At 35.5% G+C, this 22,938-nt stretch overlaps 1 protein-coding gene across 7 annotated transcripts in view; it reads right to left on the reverse strand.

The window, feature by feature from the left end:
- The window catches only part of NFXL1 (nuclear transcription factor, X-box binding like 1), a 61,561-nt gene that overhangs the window by 22,168 nt on the left and 16,455 nt on the right, over positions 1-22,938 (reverse strand). For all 7 annotated transcript variants that reach the window (XM_010806108.4, XM_015471613.3, XM_005207924.5 and 4 more), the window contains exons 12-17: positions 21,821-21,911; positions 17,191-17,311; positions 16,796-16,955; positions 15,679-15,770; positions 1,567-1,588; positions 714-854 (exon numbers count right to left, since the gene is read on the reverse strand). In XM_010806108.4, the coding sequence (XP_010804410.1) occupies positions 714-854; positions 1,567-1,588; positions 15,679-15,770; positions 16,796-16,955; positions 17,191-17,311; positions 21,821-21,911 (627 nt within the window). The remainder of the gene's footprint in view (positions 1-713; positions 855-1,566; positions 1,589-15,678; positions 15,771-16,795; positions 16,956-17,190; positions 17,312-21,820; positions 21,912-22,938) is intronic.

Below are 22,938 nucleotides of genomic sequence, written 5' to 3' on the forward strand. Positions count from 1 at the left end.
TGTAACATTACTTAGTAATGAAGCTTAAAAATGTTTGACTTATTCCTTATTAAGCACACTACTAAATTAGGATTCTCTACAAAATGGACACCTAAGAAAAAACACTATTTAAAAAAAAAATTTTATATTATTTGAAATTTGATTAGCTACATTTGTTTTTCTATGTAAAATGGCAATTTTTAGACTTTTTTTTAAGGTTGATATCACATATGCTTGTAAAATGCTAATTTTAGTAAACCTCACACAATTTACACATATCCCATATTTGTGATGTTATTTACTGCCAACAGAGAATTTCTTAAAATCGTGAACATCGCCTACTACCAATTTTAGAGTTAAAAAACAGCTGAGAGCAAATGCTCCAGACAAAACTTTGAGATATAAACGGATAGCAGTAGAGGTGATACTGCCGCTATTGTCTAAAAAGGACAATTTCTGTACTTTTATCATAAAATCAAATCCTATGTATTAACACAGGTACAGCATGTAAAGAGTACCAAAGTAAAAGTCGTACCATTTTGAGCTAGCACAAAGATACAGAGACATATACGCCAAGTGTTAAAGCTGGTTGTCTTAGGAAAAGCAAGGAAGGAGAAGGGATGAGGGCAAGAAAAGAGAGAAGAAATTATAGCAAAATATTTATGGCATAATTATTAAAAGAAAGTGTTTTAAGCATATCATAACCATGTACACATTCAATCCAAGGACATTACCTTTTTTTTGTCAGTGCAGGAATCTGTTTCAGTTACTTTGTGACACTCTTTCATACATGTATGATTCTGACAGGTTAAGGTTCGTCCGCAAGCTCTTTTACAAGAATAAGGTCCTACAGCATGACATGGTAGAGGGCTCACCTTAAAATTTAAGAAAAAAAGGAAAATTAGCAATATACACCAGAGAAGGCAATGGCAACCCACTCCAGTACTCTTGCCTGGAAAATCCCATGGAAGGAGGAACCTGATAGGCTGCAGTCCATGGGGTCGCTAAGAGTAAGACACGACTGAACATCTTCACTTTCACTTTTTACTTTCATACAATTGGAGAAGGAAATGGCAACCCACTCCAGTGTTCTTGCCTGGAGAATCCCAGGGACGGGGGAGCCTGGTGGGCTGCTGTCTATGGGGTTGCACAGAGTCAGACACGACTGAAGCAACTTAGCAGCAGCAGCAACGTACACACATACACAGCCTACTGGAAGCATGTTTCCAAAATGATTGTTATTCATTTGAGAACAAGTTCTATCTGATACATTTCATTAATAATTACTATCAAAATCAAAGTAATCTATCAAAAAAAAATCCAAAGAATGAATGCCAAAAAGCAAAATATCCTATTCCTAAAAGGGAAACTCAACAATATAATGCTTCTGTAGTGAATGCATATTCATAGGCTAATTCTCAAATAAAAGCACTGTATATTTTTGAATACTTAGTAGACAAACTCTTATACTCTTTAGAGCACTAAAAAGACAATACACTGACTTTGTTATTTCTAATACCCATCATATAGAAGAGGAATATATTAATAGATTGTAAGCTTTAGTTAAAGCTTGTGCCTGTAACTCACCTCATGTTTTCCAAGACATTCCCTATAAGAAAAAAAATGAAAACATTATACATTCTTCAAAAAGAATATTTTTAAAGCAAAGATGCTAACTCTACTGGTTTTTAAATTAACAAAAAATAAACACATATGGAAATAATAAGTGATTACAGAAAGATTCCAGGATACAAAGTTAATATACAAAAGCCAACTGCTGAACTGGAATTTGAAATTAAAAACACACCACCATTTACATCAGGGCTTCCCTGATAGCTCAGTTGGTAAAGAATCCACCTGCAATGCAGGAGACCCCAGTTCGATTCCTGGGTCAGGAAGATCCACTGGAGAAGGGATAGGCTACCCACTCCAGTATTCTTGGGCTTCCCTTATGGCTCAGCTAGTAAAGAATCCGCCTGCAACACGGGAGACCTGGGTTCAATCCCTGGATTGGGAGATCCCCTGGAGCAGGGAAAGGGTACCCACTCCAGTATTCTGGCCTAGAGAATTCCATGGACTGTATAGTCCATGGGGTCACAAAGAGTAGGACACGACTGAGCAACTTTCACTTTCACCATTTATACTATCACACAGAAAAATGAAATACTTAAGATATAAATCTAACAAAATAAATAATAAGATCTATATGAAGAAAACTATAAAACACTGCTAAAGAAATAAAAGCAGACCTAAATATATGAAGAGATATTTCATGTTCATCTTTAGAAAGGTGCAATGCTGTTAAATGTCACTTCTTCCCAACTTCATCTAGATTCAACACAATTACAATCAAAATCCCAGCAAGTTATTTTGTGGATATCAACAAACTGATTCTACGATCTTTATGGAAAAACAAAAAAACCCAGGATAGCCAACACAGTACTGAAGAACAGAGGCAAAGAGCTGACACTACCCAACATCAAGCCTTATTATAAGGCTACAGTGATTAAGATAGTATGGTATTAGTGAAAGAACAGACAAACACATCAATGGAACAAACAGAGAGCCCAGAAACAGACTCACAGAAAGATAGTCGATTGATCTTTGACAAAGGAGAAAGGCAATTAAACGATGAAAGGACAGACTTTTCAGCATATGGCTGGTGCTGGAACAAAGGAACATCTACATGGAAAAAAATACAAACAGACTTTACAACTTTCTGAAGTTACGTCAAAATGGATCAAAGACCTAAATGTGAAACGCAAAACTATAAAACACAGGAGAAGATCTAGGTGACCTTGAGTTTGGTGATGACTTTTTAAATACAACACCAAAAGCACAATCCAGGAAAGAAAAATGGCTAAGTTGGACTTCATTAAACCCAAAACATCTGCTCTGCCATAATCACTTAAATAAGAACACTTAAATGAAAAGATAAGCCACAGACTGGGAGAAAATATTTGGAAAAACACAGCTGGTAAAGGACTTTTATGCAGAATATAAAAGAACTCTTAAAATTCAATAATAATAAGTCAAACAACTCAATTAAATCAATGGGCAAGATCTGAACAGAGGACACTTTATATATATACAAATGGCAACTGAGCATATGAAAAGATGTTCAACATCATTTACCATTAAAGAACTGCCAATTAAAACAGCAATAAGATGTTGCTGTTACTACACACCCATTAGGACAGCTAAAATTCAAAACACTGACAATAATATTTGCTGGTAAGGATGCAGGGCAAAGGGAACTCTCACTCACTGCTGGAGAGAATGCAAAATGGCGCTCTCATATAGGTAAACATAGGTCTACCATATGATCCAGAATCAGCACTCCTAAACATTTACCCAAATGAGTTGAAAGCATATGACCACAAAAAACTTACACATGAACGTTTACAGCAGCTTTCTTCATAACTGCTACAACTTCGACAACCAAAATGTCCTTCAATAGGTGAATGAATAAACAAACTGTGGTACAATGGAATATTGCTTAGCAATAAAAAGAGATGAGCCATCAAACCATAAATAGACATACAGGAAATTAAATGTAAATTATTAAGTGCAACATGCTAAAAAGGCTATATACTGTAGGATTCCAACTACAGGACAATTTGAAAAAGGAAGAATTCCAGAGACAGTAAAAGAAAGAAAAAGATGAACAGTTTCCAGGGGCTTGAGGGACAGGCAGGTGAGGGATGAACAAGTGTAGCACAGGATGTTTTTAGGGCAGTGAAACTATTCTGATGCAGGCAGGACATTATGCACATACAACTGAAAAAGTATATCCTAATGTAAACTATAAACTTTAGTTAATAACAATGTATCAGTATCAGTTCCTCAGCTGTAAAAAATTCTGCTCTAAGAAAGAAATTATATTACCTGGATAGTTCATGTGACAAATAATAAATTTCAACATATACCTCATAATAATAATTATGTTACACATGCCACTGAAAAAGCATTATGTCAGAGTTAGAAAGACCTTTATATATATGTTTTTGGTTTTTAAACTGAGATAAAATTCACATGCCATAAAGTTTACACTTTTAAAGAATTCCACACTAATGTATTAATAACAGGGGAAACTGTGTGTGAATGGCAGGAAAACAAGACCTCTTTGTACTTTCTGTGAAATTCTCCTGCAAACCTAAAAAGTCATCCTTTAAAAAAAGTCTATTTAAAAAAACAAAACAAATATTTTATATCCCTTTCGAGAGACTAGTTTAGAAATTGTCATGTGATCCAACTCTGGCCAATGAAAAGTGAAAAGAATTTTATTATGGGAAAAATTTCCTCAGTCTTAAAAGAAAAGGATGGCTGAAGGCACAAATATCTTCCATTTCTCCCTTTGGAAACTTCACTAACTGGATGGGAAGTTTATCAGAAAGGAAAATAGCCAGAGAGCAAAGACTATATAAAGGGTACAAAGTAAGGACAAAATTTGGGCCCTCAATGAGGTATCTGAATTAATCAGATTAACCAACTAGGAAGCAGTTCTAACACCAGTCTAACTGTGCAAGAAATAAATGTTACCATGTTGCTTTTAATTTAGAGTTTCTGTTACTTGAAGCTAAAGGCACCCTAAATGATACAGCACATATTATATATATTATACATACATATTCAGAATTCTTATACCACACGGCCAAATTATTATCAAATGTAATGTTATTTTTAACAAGAGGACAAGAAAACAAAAACACTGTACAATAATAAGAAATTACATTGCCTTGATAATTCATGTGACAAGTAATATTTTTAATATATACTTTACAATAATTTTGTTATGCATGTTACTAAAAAATCATACCAGTGTTAGAAGGATCTTTATACATGTTCTTCTCCTTTTTAAAACTGAGATAAAATTCACATACCATAGAATGTAGACTTTTAAAGAGTACAATTCAGAGGTGTTTAGTGTACTCACATGGTTGTGTAACTAAAATCACCATGACTTAATCCTAGAATATTTTTATGACCCAAAGAGAAGCCGTGAAACAATCAGAATCATTCTCCATGGTCTCCTATCCCCAGACTCTGCAACCACTAACCTACTTTCTGTCTCTATGGATTTGCCTACTATGGACATTTCATATAAATGTATTATGTGGCCTTCAGTGTCTGGCTTCTTTCATTTATTTTTTTATTTTTTTTTAAACTTTACAATATTGTATTGGTTTTGCCAAATATCGAAATGAATCCACCATAGGTATACATGTGTTCCCCATCCTGAAACCTCCTCCCTCCCCATACCATCCCTCTGGGTCGTCACAGTGCACCAGCCCCAAGCATCCAGTATCGTGCATCGAACCTGGACTGGTGACTCATTCCACATATGATATTTTACGTATTTCAATGCCATTCTCCCAAATCATCCCACCCTCTCCCTCTCCCACAGAGTCCAAAAGACTGTTCTATATTTCAGTGTCTATTTTGCTGTCTCGTATACACGGTTATTGTTACCATCTTTCTAAATTCCATATATATGTGTTAGTATACTGTATTGGTGTTTTTCTTTCTGGCTTACTTCACCCTGTGTAATAGGCTCCAGTTTCATCCACCTCATTAGAACTGATTCAAATGTATTCTTTTTAATGGCTGAGTAATACTCCATTGTGTATATGTACCACTGCTTTCTTATCCATTCATCTGATGATGGACATCTAGGTTGCTTCCATGTCCTGGCTATTATAAACAGTACTGCGATGAACATTGGGGTACACGTGTTTCTTTCATTTCTGGTTTCCTCAGTGTGTACGCCCAGCAGTGGGATTGCTGGATCATAAGGCAGTTCTATTTCCAGTTTTTTAAGGAATCTCCACACTGTTCTCCATAGTGGCTGTACTAGTTTGCATTCCCACCAACAGTGTAAGAGGGTTCCCTTTTCTCCACACCCTCTCCAGCATTTACTGCTTGTAGACTTTTGGATCACAGCCATTCTGACTGGTGTGAAATGGTACCTTAGAGTGGTTTTGATTTTCATTTCTCTGATAATGAGTGATGTTGAGCATCTTTTCAAGTGTTTGTTAGCCTTCTGTATGTCTTCTTTGGAGAAATGTCTATTTAGTTCTTTGGCCCGTTTTTTGATTGTGTCATTTATTTTTCTGGAATTGAGCTGTAGGAGTTGCTTGTATATTTTTGAGATTAGTTGTTTGTCAGTTGCTTCATTTGCTATTATTTTCTCCCATTCTGAAGGCTGTCTTTTCACCTTGCTTATAGTTTCCTTTGTTGTGCAAAAGCTTTTAAGTTTAATTAGGTCCCATTTGTTTATTTTTGCTTTTATTTCCAATATTCTGGGAAGTGGGTCATAGAGGATGCTGCTGTGATGTATGTCGGAGAGGGTTTTGGCTATGTTCTCCTCTAGGAGTTTTATAGTTTCTGGTCTTACGTTTAGATCTTTAATCCATTTTGAGTTTATTTTTGTGTATGGTGTTAGAAAGTGTTCTAGTTTCATTCTTTTACAAGTGGTTGACCAGTTTTCCCAGCACCACTTGTTAAAGAGATTGTCTTTAATCCATTGTATATTCTTGTCTCCTTTGTCAAAGATAAGGTGTCCATATGTGCGTGGATTTATGTCTGGGCTTTCTATTTTGTTCCATTGATCTATATTTCTGTCTTTGTGCCAGTACCATACTGTCTTGATGACTGTGGCTTTGTAATAGAGCCTGAAGTCAGGTAGGTTGATTCCTCCAGTTCCATTCTTCTTTCTCAAGATCGCTTTGGCTATTTGAGGTTTTTTGTATTTCCATACAAATTGTGAAATTATTTGTTCTAGCTCTGTGAAGAATACTGTTGGTAGCTTGATAGGGATTGCATTGAATCTATAAATTGCTTTGGACAGTATACTCATCTTGACTATACTGATTCTTCTGATCCATGAACATGGTACATTTTCCATCTATTAGTGTCCTCTTTGATTTCTTTCACCAGTGTTTTATAGTTGTCTATATATAGGTCTTTAGTTTCTTTAGGTAGATATATTCCTAAGTATTTTATTCTTTTCGTTGCAATGGTGAATGGAATTGTTTCCTTAATTTCTCTTTCTGTTTTCTCATTATTAGTGTATAGGAATGCAAGGGGTTTCCGTGTGTTGATATTATATCCTGCAACTTTACTATGGTCATTGATTAGTTCTAGTAATTTTCTGGTGGAGTCTTTAGGGTTTTCTAAAGGATCAGAGGATCATGTCATCTGCAAACAGTGAGAGTTTACTTCTTTTCCAATTTGGATTCCTTTTATTTCTTTTTCTGCTCTGATTGCTGTGGCCAAAACTTCCAAAACTATGTTGAATAATAATGGTGAAAGTGGGCACCCTTGTCTTGTTCCTGACTTTAGGGGAAATGCTTTCAATTTTTCACCATTGAGGATAATGTTTGCTGTGGGTTTGTCATATATAGCTTTTATTATGTTGAGGTATGTTCCTTCTATTCCTGCTTTCTGGAGAGTTTTTATCATAAATGGGTGTTGAATTTTGTCAAAGGCTTTCTCTGCATCTATTGAGATAATCATATGGTTTTTATTTTTCAATTTGTTAATGTGGTGTATTACATTGATTGATTTGCAGATATTGAAGAATCCTTGCATCCCTGGGATAAAGCCCACTTGGTCATGGTGTATGATCTTTTTAATGTGTTGTTGGATTCTGATTGCTAGAATTTTGTTAAGGATTTTTGCATCTATGTTCATCAGTGATATTTGCCTGTAGTTTTCTTTTTTTGTGGGATTTTTGTCAGGTTTTGGTATTAGGGTGATGGTGGCCTCATAGAATGAGTTTGGAAGTTTACTTTCCTCTGCAATTTTCTGGAAGAGTTTGAGTAGGATAGGTGTTAGCTCTTTTCTAAATTTTTGGTAGAATTCAGCTGTGAAGCCGTCTGGACCTGGGCTTTTGTTTGCTGGAAGATTTTTGATTACAGTTTCAATTTCCGTGCCTGTGGTGGGTCTGTTAAGATTTTCTATTTCTTCCTCGTTCAGTTTTGGAAAGTTGTACTTTTCTAAGAATTTGTCCATTTCTTCCACATTGTCCATTTTATTGGCATATAATTGTTGATAGTAGTTTCTTATGATCCTTTGTTTTTCTGTGTTGTCTGTTGTGATCTCTCCAGTTTCACTTCTAATTTTATTGATTTGATTTTTCTCCCTTTGTTTCTTGATGAGTCTGGCTAATGGTCTGTCAATTTTATTTATCCTTTCAAAGAACCAGCTTTTGGCTTTGTTGATTTTTGCTATGGTCTCTTCTGTTTCTTTTGCATTTATTTCTGCCCTAATTTTTAAGATTTCTTTCCTTCTACTAACCCTGGGGTTCTTCATTTCTTCCTTTTCTGGTTGGTTTAGGTGTAGAGTTAGGTTATTTATTTGACTTTTTTTTTGTTTCTTGAGGTATGCCTGTATTGCTATGAACTTTCCCCTTAGGACTGCTTTTACAGCGTCCCACAGGTTTTGGGTTGTTGTGTTTTCATTTTCATTCGTTTCTATGCAAATTTTGATTTCTTTTTTGATTTCTTCTGTGATTTGTTGGTTATTCAGCAGCGTGTTGTTCAGCCTCCATATGTTGGAATTTTTAATAGTTTTTCTCCTGTAATTGAGATCTAATCTTACTGCATTGTGGTCAAAAAAGATGCTTGGAATGATCTCAATTGTTTTGAATTTACCAAGGCTAGATTTATGGCCCAGGATGTGATCTATCCTGGAGAAGGTTCCATGTGCACTTGAGAAAAAGGTGAAATTCATTGTTTTGGGATGAAATGTCCTATAGATATCAATTAGGTCTAACTGGTCTATTGTATCATTTAAAGTTTGTGTTTCCTTGTTAATTTTCTGTTTAGTTGATCTATCCATAGGTGTGAGTGGGGTATTAAAGTCTCCCACTATTATTGTGTTATTGTTAATTTCTCCTTTCACACTTGTTAGCATTTTTCTTACATATTGCGGTGCTCCCGTGTTGGGTGCATATATATTTATAATTGTTATATCTTCTTCTTGGATTGATCCTTTGATCATTATGTAGTGACCGTCTTTGTCTCTTTTCACAGCCTTTGTTTTAAAGTCTATTTTATCTGATATGAGTATTGCTACTCCTGCTTTCTTTTGGTCCCTATTTGCATGGAAAATCTTTTTCCAGCTCTTCACTTTCAGTCTGTATGTGTCCCCTGTTTTGAGGTGGGTCTCTTGTAGACAGCATATGTAGGGGTCTTGTTTTTGTATCCATTCAGCCAGTCTTTGTCTTTTGGTTGGGGCATTCAACCCATTTACGTTTAAGGTAATTATTGATAAATGATCCCATTGTCATTTACTTTATTGTTTTGGGTTCAAATTTATACATCCTTTTTGTGCTTCCTGTCTAGAGAATATCCTTTAGTATTTGTTGGAGAGCTGGTTTGGTGGTGCTGAATTCTCTCAGCTTTTGCTTGTCTGTAAAGCTTTTGATTTCTCCTTCATATTTGAATGAGATCCTTGCTGGGTACAATAATCTGGGCTGTAGGTTATTTTCTTTCATCACTTTAAGTACGTCTTGCCATTCCCTCCTTGAAGAGTTTCTACTGAAAGATCAGCTGTTATCCTTATGGGAATTCCTTTGTGGCTTCTTTCATTTAGAATGAAAATTTTCAAGGTTCAGCCATGTAACATGGAAATATATCAAAAAATCATGCATTTTTATGGCTGAATCATATTCCATTGTTTGTTGTGGTCCACACAGTCAAAGGCTTTGGCATAGTCAATAAAGTAGATAATTTTCCGACACTCTCTTGCTTTTTGGATGATCCAATGCATGTTGGCAATTTGATCTCTGGTTCTCTGCCTTTTCTAAAACCAACTTAAACATCTGAAAGTTCATGGTTCACGTACTGTTGGAAGCCTGGCTTGGAGAATTTTGAGCATTACTTTACTAGCGTGTGAGATGAGTGCAATTGTGCAGTAGTTTGAGCATTCTTTGGAACTGGAATGAAAACTGACCTTTTCCAGTCCTGTGGCCACTGCTGAGTTTTCTAAATTTGCTGGCATTTTGAGTCCAGCACTTTCACAGCATCACCTTTTAGGATTTGAAATGGATCAACTGGAATTCCATCACCTCCACTAGCTTTGTTCATAGTGATGCTTCCTCAGGCCCACTGGACTTCGCATTCCAGGATGTCTGGCTCTAGATGAGTGATCACAACATCATGATTATCTGGGTCTTTAAGATCTTTTTTGTGCAGTTCTGTGTATTCTTGCCACCTCTTCTTAATATCTTCTGCTTCTGTTAGGTCCATATCATTTCTGTCCTTTATTGACCCCATCTTTGCATGAAATGTTCCCTTGGTATCCCTAATTTTCTTGAAGAGATCTCTAGTCTTTCCCATTCTATTGTTTTCCTCTATTTCTTTGCACTGATCACTGAGGAAGGCTTTCTTACCTCTCCTTGCTATTCTTTGGAACTATGCATTCAAATGGGTATATCTTTCCTTTTCTCCTATGCCTTTCGCTTCTCTTCTATTCACAGCTATCTGTAAGGCCTCCTCAGACAACCATTTTGCCTTTTTGCATTTCTTTTTCTTGGGGATGGTCTTGATCACAGCCTCCTGTACAATGTCACGAACCTCTGTCCATAGTCCATCAGGCACTCTATCAGATCTAATCCCTTGAATCTATTTGTCACTTCCACTGTATAACAGTAAGGGATTTGATTTAGGTCAAACCTGAATGGTCTAGTGGTTTTCCCCCTACTTTCTTCAATTTAAGTCTGAATTTGGCAATAAGGAGTTCATGGTCTGTGCCATAGTCAGCTCCCGGTCTTGCTTTTGCTGACTGTATAGAACTTCTCCATCTTTGGCTACAAAAAATATAATCAATCTGATTTTGGTATTGACCATCTGGTGATGTCCATGTGTAGAGTCTTCTCTTGTGTTGTTGGAAGAGGATGTTTGCTATGACCAGTGCATTCTCTTGGCAAAACTATTAGCCTTTCACCTGTTTCATTCTGCACTCCAAGGCCAAATTTGCCTGTTACTTCAGGTATTTCTTCACTCCCTACTTTTGCATTCCAATCCCCTATAATGAAAAGGACATCTGTTTTGGCTGTTAGTTCTAGAAGGTCTTGTAGGTCTTCACAGAACTGTTCAACTTCAGCTTCTTCAGCATTACTGGTCAGGGCATAGATTTGGATTACTGTGATACTGAATTGTTTGCCTTGTAAACAAACAGAAATCATTCTGTCATTTTTGAGATTGCATCCAAGTACTGCATTTCAGACTCTTGTTGACTATGATGGCTATTCCATTTCTTCTAAGGGATTCTTGTCCATAGTAGTAGATATAATGGTTATGTTAGTTAAATTCACCCATTCCAGTTCATTTTAGTTCACTGATTCCTAGAATGTCAACGTTCACTCTTGCCATCTCCTGTTTGAACACTTCCAATGTGCCTTGATTCATGGACCTAACATTCCAGGTTCCTATGCAATATTGCTCTTTACAGCATCAGACTTTACTTCCATGACCAGTTACATCCACAACTGGGTATTGTTTTTGCTTTGGCTCCGTCTCTTCATTCTTTCTGGAGTTATTTCTCTACTGATCTCCAGTAGCATATTGGGCACCTACCAACCTGGGGAGTTCATCTTTCAGTGTCCTATCTTTTTGCCTTTTCATACTGTTCATGGGGTTCTCAAGGCAAGAATACTGAAGTGGTTTGCCATTCCCTTTTCCAGTGGACCACGGTTTGTCAGAACTCTTCACCAAGACCCATCCATCTTGGGTGGCCTTACATGGCATGGCTTATAAGTTTCACTGAGTCAGACAAGGCTGTGGTCCATGTGATCAGACTGGTTAGTTTTCTGTGATTGTGGTTTTCAGTCTGTCTGCCCTCTGATGGAGAAGGGTAAGAGGCTTGTGGAAGCTTCCTGATGGGGGAGACTGACTGAGGGGGAAATTGGGTCTAGTTCTGATGGGCAGGGCCCTATTTCAGTAAATCTTTAATCCAATTTTCTGTTGATGGGTGGGGCTATGTTTCCTCCCTGTTATTTACCTGGGGCCAGCCTATGGTGGAAGTAATGAAGATAATGGCGACCTCCTTCAAAAGGTCCCATGCATACTGCTACACTGAGTGCCCCTAGCCCTGCAGCAGGCCACTGCTGACCCACACCTCCGCCAGAGACTCCTAGACATTCACGAGCCAAGTCTACTTCTGCTTTATTGACTATGCCAAAGCCTTTGACTGCGTGGATCAAAACAACTGCAAAACATTCTTAAAGAGATGGGAATACCAGACCACCTGACCTACCTCTTGAGAAATTGTATGCAGGTCAGGAAGCAACAGTTAGAACTGGACATGGAACAACAGACTGGTTCCAAATAGGAAAATGAGTACATCAAGGCTGTACATTGGCACCCTGCTTATTTAACTTATATGCAGAGTACATCATGAGAAACGCTGGGCCGGAAGAAGCACAAGCTGGAAACAAAATTGCCAGGAGAAATATCAATAACAGCAGATACGCAAATGACACCACTCTTATGGCAGAAAGTGAAGAATTAAAGAGCCTCTTAAAGAAAGTGAAAGAGGAGAGTGAAAAAGTTGGCTTAAAACTCAACATTCAGAAAACAAAGATCACGGCATCTGGTCCCATCACTTCACAGCAAATAGATGGGGAAACAATGGATACAGTAACAGGCTTTATTTTGGGGGGCTCCAAAATCATTGCAGATGGTGATTGCAGCCATGAAATTAAAAGACGCTTGCTCCTTGGAAGAAAAGCTATGACCAACCTAGATAACATATTCAAAAGCAGAGAATTACTTTGCCAACAAAGGTCTGTCTAGTCAAAGCTATGGTTTTTCCAGTAGTCATGTATGAATGTGAGAGTTGGACTATAAAGAAAGCTGAGCACGAAAGAATTGATGCTTTTGAACTGTGGTGTTGGAGAAGACTCTTGAGAGTGCCTTGGACTGCAAGGAGATCCAACCAGTCCATCCTAAAGGAAATCAGTCCTGAATATTCATTGGAAGAACTGATGCTGAAGCTGAAACTCCAATACTTTGGCCACCTGATGCGAAGAACTGACTCATCTGCAAAGAGCCTGATGCTGGGAAAGACTCAAGGCAGGAGAAGAGCATGACAGAGGATGAGATGGTTGGAAGGCATCACCGACTCAATGGACACGAGTTTGAGTAAATTCCAGGAGTTGACGATGGACAGGGAGGCCCGGCATGCTGCAGTCCATGGGGTCACAAAGATTCGGACACATCTGAGCAACTGAACTGAACTGATATTCCATTGTATGGCTAAACCACATTTTGCTTATCCATTCATCAGTTGACAGACAATTGAGTTGTCTTCACTTTTTGGGCTATTAGTAATAATGCTGCTATGGACATTCATGTTCAAGTTTTTGTGAACATATATTTTCAATTTTCCTGGGTATAGATCTAAAGCAAAATTGCTGGGTCATATGGTAACTTTCTGAGAAACTACCAAAATGTTTCCAAAATAGCTACACCATTTTACAATCCCAATAGCAATGTATAATGGCTCCAATTTCTCCACATCTTCACCAACACATCATATGTCTATTTTATTTTAGCCTTCCCAGTGGGTATAAAATACTATCTCTTGGTGGTTTTGATGTATATTTTCCTAACTGGTGACATGGAGCATCTTTTCACATGTGTTTATTATCTATTTGTAGATCTTCTTTGAAGAAATACCTGTTCTAAGTCTTTGACTATTTTGAAATTGGATTATTAGTCTTTTTGTCTCTCAGTCTAAGAATTCTTTACATACTCTGGATAATATACTCTTATAAGATATATATTTACATTTTCTCCCATTCTGTGAGCTATCTTTTCAATTTTTTCATAGTGTCCTTAACGTACACTTTCTTGATAATGTCCTCTGACTTACTTTTTATGAACTCCAATTTATTTTCTCTTGTTGTTTATGTTTTAGGTGTCATATCTAATAAAACAATCCCTAACCCAAGGACACAAAGATTTTATTCTATGTTTTCTTCTCAGAGTTTAGTAGTTTTAGTCCTTAATTGTAGGCCTCTTATCCATTTTGAGTTACTATTTACATATGCTGTGACGTAAGAATCTGAGCTAATTTTCCATGTGAATATTCAGTTGTCCCCAAACCATTTGTTACAAAAAGCATTCTTTCCCCTATTTAATTATTCTGACGCCCTTGCCAAAAATCAACTGACCATAAATGCATGCACTTACTTCTGGGCTGTCAGCTCTATGCACTTGACCTTTATGTATATCTGGATGTCAGTACTACAGTTTTTGGTCCTCTTTAAATTCTAACAATGTTTTATAGTTCTCAGTGTGGAAATCTTGGATTTCTTCTATCCAAATTTATTTAACAATTTGTTAAATAAACAAAATGTTTATTCTTCTTAATGTTATTGGAAATGGAACTGTTTCCTTAGTTCAATTTTCAGACTGTTCATTGTTAGTGGATAGAAATAAAATTGACTTTTGTATATTCATGTTTCTTATAACCTCATTAAACTCATTTAATATCTCTAATAACTTGTGGAAAGATTCCTTAGGATCATCCATACACATGATCATGTTATCTGAAAATCCAAACAGTTTTACTTCATTTTCTAGTCTAATTGCTCTAGCTAGTATGTTTAGTATAGTATTGAACAGAAGTAGCAGAACAAACATCCTAGTCTTGTTCCTGATATTCAGGGTGAAACCTTTAAATCTTTTACCATTAAGTGTGATGTTAACTATGGGTTTTTCATAGACATCCTTCATTAGGTTGAGGAAGCTCCCTCTTACTCCACGACTGTTGAGTGTTTTTATCAAGAAAATGTGTCAGATTTTGTCAAATGTTTTTCTGCATCTATCAACTGCCTTTTACTCTACTGATGAAGTACTAAGTTGATTGATTTTAATCAATTATTGATGAATGAATGACTGAGGTTGATTCAAATTCATATTTCTGGAATACACACATTTGGCCATGGTATGTAATTCTTTGTGCACATTGCTGGATTTAGTTTGCTAATATCTAGCTAAGAATTTTTGTATCTATATTAAAAAGGGGATATTGGTCTGTATTTTTCCTGTCTTTTTCTAATTTATTATCAGGGAAATTCTAGCCTCACTGAATGCATCAGGAAGTGTCCCTCCTTAGTAAAACACTGGTGTTAACTCTTTAAAAACTAGTTATATTCAGATCTACTTCTTTTTGGGTCAGTTTCAGTACAGTTATGTGTTTCTAAGAATCTGTCCATTTTCCACACAAACAGTAACCAAAAGAAGAGTAGGAGTGGCTATACTGACCCATTAAAACTCTAATTGGGGAAAATGACTCAAAAAAAGTTATCTAGAGGAAGATTTTAAGCAGTATGCAAAATATATTTGGAAAAGAATGAAACAGAAAGACAGACTACTTTACAGGCTACCAGGGAAGAGATACCAGGTTACCAGAGCCACCAGGGAAGCCCACTTTACAGGCTAGGCCTGACATAATGATGAACTACAAAAAGAAAAAGGGGAGAAGTTTCTTAAGATATGCTTTGGACTATGTCAAAAGGTCTTAAAGACTCTGCTCCCAATGCAGAGAGCCCAAGTTTCCAAGTCAGGGAACTAGATCCCACATACCCCAACTAAGAGTTCACATGTTGCAACTAAATATCTCACATGCCACAACCAAAATAAATTAAAAAAAAAAAAAAAAAGCTAAAATTCTAATACTTACATAGGAATAGGAACTTGACATGGAGGACAAGGCAATGCAGTCTGAATAAATGCTGGTTCAGAAGGCTGTTCCCAAGGGCCTGTAGGCTGGTGCTACAAGTAAAATACACACCAATTTTAAGTCAGAGGAGCTAAACTGTATGGCCAGTTTAAGTATCTAAGAAAACAGTTCCAAAAATCCTCTGCTCAAGCAGGTTGAAATTTTTTCAAGTCATCAACAAACTGTGCTTATTGAAATATTTTACTACATCCTTAAATTCCATTACATTGTTTCCTTCTAACACATTTATATTAAAAATTGAGGCAGACTGCAGTTTTTAAATAACAGAACAAAGGCAGTATAGCATCCTCCACTTATTACAAGCCCAAACAAAACAAAACAGAATCACAAAATCTAAATTCCACCAGTAGAATTTAACCTCCATTGTTTGGTTCACTACTATCTCCCCAGCACCTAGAAAAATGCTTAACACATAGTAAGAATTCAGTAAATATTTGCTGAATGTGTGAAGGAATCTTTGAAGAAATTAGGAGATATTTATAACCCTACACCACAATATATGGAGGACTCACAAACTCATCTGCAAGATTATAAAATGACTATCATGCTGTTCTTACAAACATTTGTTTATTGGTTTCTTTTCTATACTGTAAGCTTCTAAAGACAGAAGGTCAAGTCTTAAACCTTATGTGAAAGTCACTCAGTCGTGTCCGACTCTTTGCGACCCCATGGACTCAGGCCAGAATACTGGAGAGGGTAGCCTTTCCCTTCGCCAGGGGATCTTCCCAACCCAGGGTTCAAACCCAGGTCTCCTGCATTGCAGGCAGATTCTTTATCACCTGAGCCACCAAGGAAGCCCAAGAATACTGGAATGGGTAGCCTATCTCTTCTCCAGCAGATCTTCATGACCTAGGACTCAAACCAGGGTCTCCTGCATTGCAGGTAGATTCTTTACCAGCTGAGCTACCAGAGAAGCCCTATACCTTATGACCCAGCTCCTATCACAGTGTTTAATATCCAGTAAGTAATTAATCATCGCTTGTTGTATGACTAAGTAAAATTAAGAAAACCTAACCCAGAGAAATGCATTATCTCTTAGTAATATTTGTTCTCTTACCCTGCCAGTTTGCTTTATTAATGCTTGATCATGACACGGAGCAGGACATAAGTGACCGCATTTCTCCAAAACCTTTTGGCAAGGTTGATGACATGGAGGACAAGAGCCAAAGTGACAGCGATGTTTTTCTTGACTTGTATGATGGCAAGTTGGTGGCCGACTAAATTATAAAATACAATTTTTTTAATTACTTTGATCACTGAACAATTGTATCTAAAGTACAATTATTTATTCATATATATATATATTCTGATTCCACACAGAATGATCATACTGTGAATATTAATATTTTAGAACATTAAAGCAAAACTGAAAATATTAACAAAATTAAAAATCAATATGAATTTAAATCTCTAAGGTATCAGATGTAAGTCTATGCAGAGCTTTGTACTAACCTGCACTGCTCTTTGCACTTGGGGGGTCTTGTGGTACGTTCTCGGCCACAGGGTACTGTCACCTTTGTATTACCACAATTGCACTTCACATCTACAGTTTCTGGGCAAGGGTAACAACTACCTAGAAAAAAAATGTCTGAAACTTAAAGAGAAAGTTCCTTAACTATCCAAATTCCCATCAACAGCAGAATCAATAAGTTTAGTATATTCACAGAATGGGATTCTACTATGAGAATAAAACCAGTATGAACGAACCTCACACGTAACACTGAGCAAAAGAAATTCAACACCAAGAGTATGATTCCATTTACATAAAATGAACAGGAAAAACTAAATCTACTCTGTTTAAAATCAGGATGATGATTACAAAGGACACAAAAATAGTTTTGGAAATGCTGGTAATGTTCTGTTTAGTAATGTGAGTTCTGATTATATGGGTAGGTTCCATTTACAAAAAGTCATCAAACTGTACTCTTGCTATCTGTATACTTTTCTGTACCTACACTGGTACTTCAACAAAAAGTTTTAGAATTTCACTTAAAATTTGCTAAAAGTTCTAAGTAACAAATAACACATTATTAAAATTATATAAGCAAAATGGAGCTAAGTCTGTGGAAAATCTGTTAGCAATAATCTTTTTGGCTTAATTTCATACATACATTTATTCAAGTACATTATTTTAAGATAAATTCCCCAATATGAGTGACTTCTTTCATCAGATTATTAACAAGTACAGTCAATTTTCCATTAGTCATGCTCTGAGAAAAGACTAAATTGTAAAATCTCATTTTAGGCTATAATTCCAAATAATTCTCTTCTAAACATTTCAAAAGTAAACATCTTTAGAGTTTTAGTTTTTCACCTTCTTTTGTTATGGGTTGGTAGAAACATGCAAAACCAACTGAAAAGAAATCTTTTAAACTGGGCTAAAAAGTTCTCCCCAAGGCTTTGACATTCTCTTAAGGGCTTTCTTTCTACTCTGTTTTCCCAGCAGGGCACCCCATTAAAAATGAAATAATAAAAAAGGAATAAAGAGTCTTCAACTAGGAAGTATCTCAAGACACTGCTGCCTAGGTGTCAGACCAAGCAAAATAATGAACAGCAGTTAACCTAATAAAAAACAGATTAAAGATGACAAACAGCCTGGTTAAAGATTCTATAAGTTCAAAACAAACAAAAGTTAAAAATATTTAATAAGTTAAATAATGACCACAGAAAACGAAAACAAAAATCATCATAGGGAAAAAACACACATGTATCATACAAATTACCAAACTTAGACTTCAGAGTTTTGGTAAGTATAATCCAATGAAGTATTATCCTGATGGTAATGCAAACCAAGTCATCCTGACTCACCTGAACAAACTTTATTTTGTTCCTTCCAAAAGAATGACTAGATGTCACATTTTTTAAAAGTTAATAGCAATATTTATGTCTGTTCTTACTCAGCACATTGTATCAATTTCCACACTTAACAATGATCATTTTCATTCATCTTCAGCAATTCAGAGAGGAACTTATCAAACAATATCTTTTCACCATCCTAAACTACAGTATTAGTTTTCTTTTTTTTTAATTAAATCTTGAGAATAAGGGATAATTTCCCTGAACAGTCTTCCTAATGAACCCATTACAAATACTTGTACAACATGACAAATAAACTAAAATAACTTCAGTTACAGTATTTTTTAAATGAAAAAGGAGCATAGAGTTACAGTGATCAGTGGGTCAAAAGCCCAATAATTCTGGAATCATAACCATAGATGGTCTTAAACTTAAAAGAACTATAAATTGAACTTTCATATATTCACAATGCAAACATGCAGACAGCATGCTCTTCCTATGAGTTACCGTATAACTTAAGATTATGAAGGTGTCTAGAATAATGAAAAATGACATAAAATAATGATTTTACATATCTTATGCAATTGTGGTAAGAGCTGGACAATGGTATTTTCATACACTTTCCATTAAGATAAATTTTGTTAGGGGCTAGTAAACTTTTTTAAAAATAAACATTCTGCCAAACAATAATAATAATAATTGAACCCAGATCTGATCAAACCACTAGTCCCACTAATAGTTTATAGGAAATACAGAGGAAAATGCCAAAAATTCAATAATACCACAGAGATGCATTCTGAAAAATCCAGACTCTATAAAACTGTATAAAGCAATCTAGTTTCTTAAGTGACAAATGAAAAAGATGGAAAATCATAGAAAAAGAGGGAAATTACAGATTAACAGACTTTAGAGACATAAACCAACTACAATGTCAATCTTAGTAAGATTTCTGAGTCATACAAACTGAAGTAAAAAAATAAAGGTATTTATGAAACAACAAGATATGTGAACACCACGTATTTGCTGATATTCAGAAACAGATTAACTATTTTCAGGTTAAGAATCCATCTTTTAGAGATGCACCTTGAAGTATTTATGGGATCTGCTTCAAAGGAGTACAAGATGGGGATATGCTTTCAACATTTCTCCACTAAGTATGATGCTTGCTTTATGCTTTTTGCAGATACTGTATAAATCAGGTTAAGGATGCTCTCCTCTATTCCTGGTTAAGTTTTCATCATATACAGATTTTGAATTTTATTAATGGTTTCTCAGACATTTACTAAAATGATCTCATTTATCCTATAGTCTGTTAATGTGGTAGAAACATATTACATTTACTAATCTTAAACCAACCATATATTATTGCATGGATATCTTAATACCATCTAGCTGGATTTGAGTGGTTAAAACTAATTTCACAAACATGTTCATGAGTTAGATTGACCTGTAATTTTCTCTTACTTTCTCTGTAAGATAAATAACGAGCTGGGGCACAATCCTTTTTTATATATACTATCAAATAATTTACAAAGAGATTAAACTTATATATACCTTAAATGTTTGTTTGTTAAAAATCAAGTGTAAATATCAATGAGACCTTTTTTTTCTTGGTGAGAAAATTCTCAACTACTGATCTAATTTCTTTGATGGTCATACAACCAGTCAAGTTTTCAACTTAAAGTGAAGGTCACGTTTTAACAGTGGCTTCTGAAACCCTAGACATATTCTCCTTTCCTCAGCAGTCCTTTATCCCACCATTTTTCTGACCTCATCTCCTTGGACAATCACTTCAGTCCTCTCAAACGTTTCCGTCTTAAGGCATCTGCAATCCCACCGCCCCATCCCCATTTCCACAGCATCTGATCCCTACGTCTCTCAGGGTCCCCCTCACACATCATCCTACTTGACCATACTATGTAAAGCAGTATATATCATCCACTAACGTGATTTTAATTTCACTCTAATTCTCTTATTATACTTGTCACTATCTGATATTCTGTACTAATTTATTTATTTTTATTCTAATTAAGGGAGAATTACAAAATAAGTTCCATAAAAGCAGGTACTCTGTCAAATTGTTCACTCATGTAATCCCAGTGCCTGGTACTTAGAAGACACTCAAAAATACTTATTGAAGTTTTGGGTTCACATCCTGACTCTGTAACTAGTTCTATAACCTTGGGCCAATAGTCTTTGCCTTCTTCCTCCTTACACAAAACACTAATGTCATTCACCATCCAAGATTCCTGAAAGAACGAAGACATTAAGAGAGCTATCTAGCATCCACCTAATCCCAAAGGAAAACAACAAAAAACAGTACAGTAGTTTGTCCAAGGTCATATAGCTACTAAGTCCAGACTTGACTCAGACCTCTTAATTTAAGTCCATGCTCTTCCCACTACCATATACTATCTTTCAGGAGATTTCACTTCATACTAACATACTCCAAATGAGTAAAGTTAACTCAGTCTTCAACGTCTAATAACTTAGGGACTCCTGAGACCCTTTCAGGTGGTGTGCAAGATCTCATATACATAGATTACAATTTCCCAGAAGCTATGTGACAAGGGATATCACAATAGATCGAATGCAGAAGCAGATACGTGAATCCAGTTATCTTCTACTAAGCTGGACATTAAAGAAATCTGCAAAAATACAAAATACCATTCTTCCCACTAATTTTTTTTTCCAGAAAATATTTATTTTTCACACAAAAAAAGTTACTGTATTAAGATGTAATGGATTATTACTATGCTTAAATAAAATAATAAATGTTATTATATTTTAATTTTAAATAGAATAAATATCAATAGATAAAACCCATATTAACAAAAGGTCTTTGGGTCCAAAAAGAGTTTAAAGGGGCCTTGAGATTAAAAATTTTGAGACCCACTGGAAAGAATATATCCATTCATTTACTAAACTTAATTTCATATAAATGTCTAAAATTCACAATAGTACTGAAAAACCTATTAGCTTAAGAACTATATGGGGAAGGTTGGGTAGAAGAAAGGAAACAATATGGTATTACAGAAAGAACTAAAGTTTATATTTAGAAGGCCTGTGTTCAAATCTTGGTTATGGTGCTTTGCTAGAAAATTCCCTAAGGAAATCACTGAATCCTCTTCAGCTTAAATGTCCTCGACCATAAAATAAGGATACTAGCGACTACTCTAACGTCTCAAGATTGTTAAGAGTAAGATAATAAATGTGAAAGCTCTCTATCAACTATAAAGCACTATGTAAATATAAACATAAAATTACAGCTGTTATTAAATTTTACCTCTATGGCAGACAGATGGACACTTATGGTTTCTACATCCTAAAGTCCGTCCACAGTTTTGATCACAAGGTGGACAGTTTCCAGGGCAACACTGAAGGGAAAGCAATATATAAAGAACAGATAATTTGAAAATCATACATAATATGAATGTCATTACTAGTTATTCACAGAACTTAGGGAAATCAAAAGATTGTTCTTTTCACTATAAGAATAAGAATATTCAAGAGTATTAACATTCTTGTGTAGAATACATTATACTAAGAACTTGTAAGTTTAAATAGACAATGACCTAATTTAGTGAAATCAAGCTAAATTTACGTGCCCTTTGGTTAACTATTCTATAATTTAAAATAGTTCCATAAGAGATTCTCTTCTACTTATATATGCAGAGACTGACAACATTAACCATAGGAATGCATGTAGTCAAACTCTATAATCAATTTAGGCAAACAATCTGCCTATTTTTAAGATTTAATTATAATAAAGCCAGTGCATTATATAAATTAGGTGGGGAACTATTTTCAAACCAAAGAATCAGAGTCTAACTAAAGGAAAGAAGCAGAGACAGGCTAACTGATTTCAGCACTCTCTCGTTTGTTACTTCTTAATTTTCAATCTGTGAGAAATACAGCTGTCTAAGACTTGTCCCAATTTTCATTCATCAACACAAAGCAACTACTTAAAAGTTCTATCTGCCATTCTAACTCCTTGACTTCTCATATATCCAAACCTTGGAAACAAAATACAGACTACAATTGTCTTAAAGAAATATGGGTTTGTAACCTACTTAAGAAAAAGTTTCAGGATAAAAAAATAGCTCAAAACAAAATATACATTACTGAAAAGCAATTAAAAGTTAAAATAGTTCACTCAATTCAATAAGTATTTACCAAAAAATACTATGTGCCTATCACTTTCCCAGTGCCAGTGGGGGAAAAGAAGATTATTGCGATAAGCCTTTTAGGTATTTGTTTCTCACCACTGATGAGCAATAATGACCAGATTTACTCTCCTGCTTTAAACAACTAGAAAATCAGACAAAATATATCCAACAACAGTTTTCAGATTTTGGACAATTAGGCAACACTGGACAGAAACCCTATGAAAAGATAAACAAA

The sequence above is a fragment of the Bos taurus genome, chromosome 6, assembly GCF_002263795.3.
Source record: "Bos taurus isolate L1 Dominette 01449 registration number 42190680 breed Hereford chromosome 6, ARS-UCD2.0, whole genome shotgun sequence".
NCBI classification, from domain to species: Eukaryota; Metazoa; Chordata; class Mammalia; order Artiodactyla; family Bovidae; genus Bos; species Bos taurus.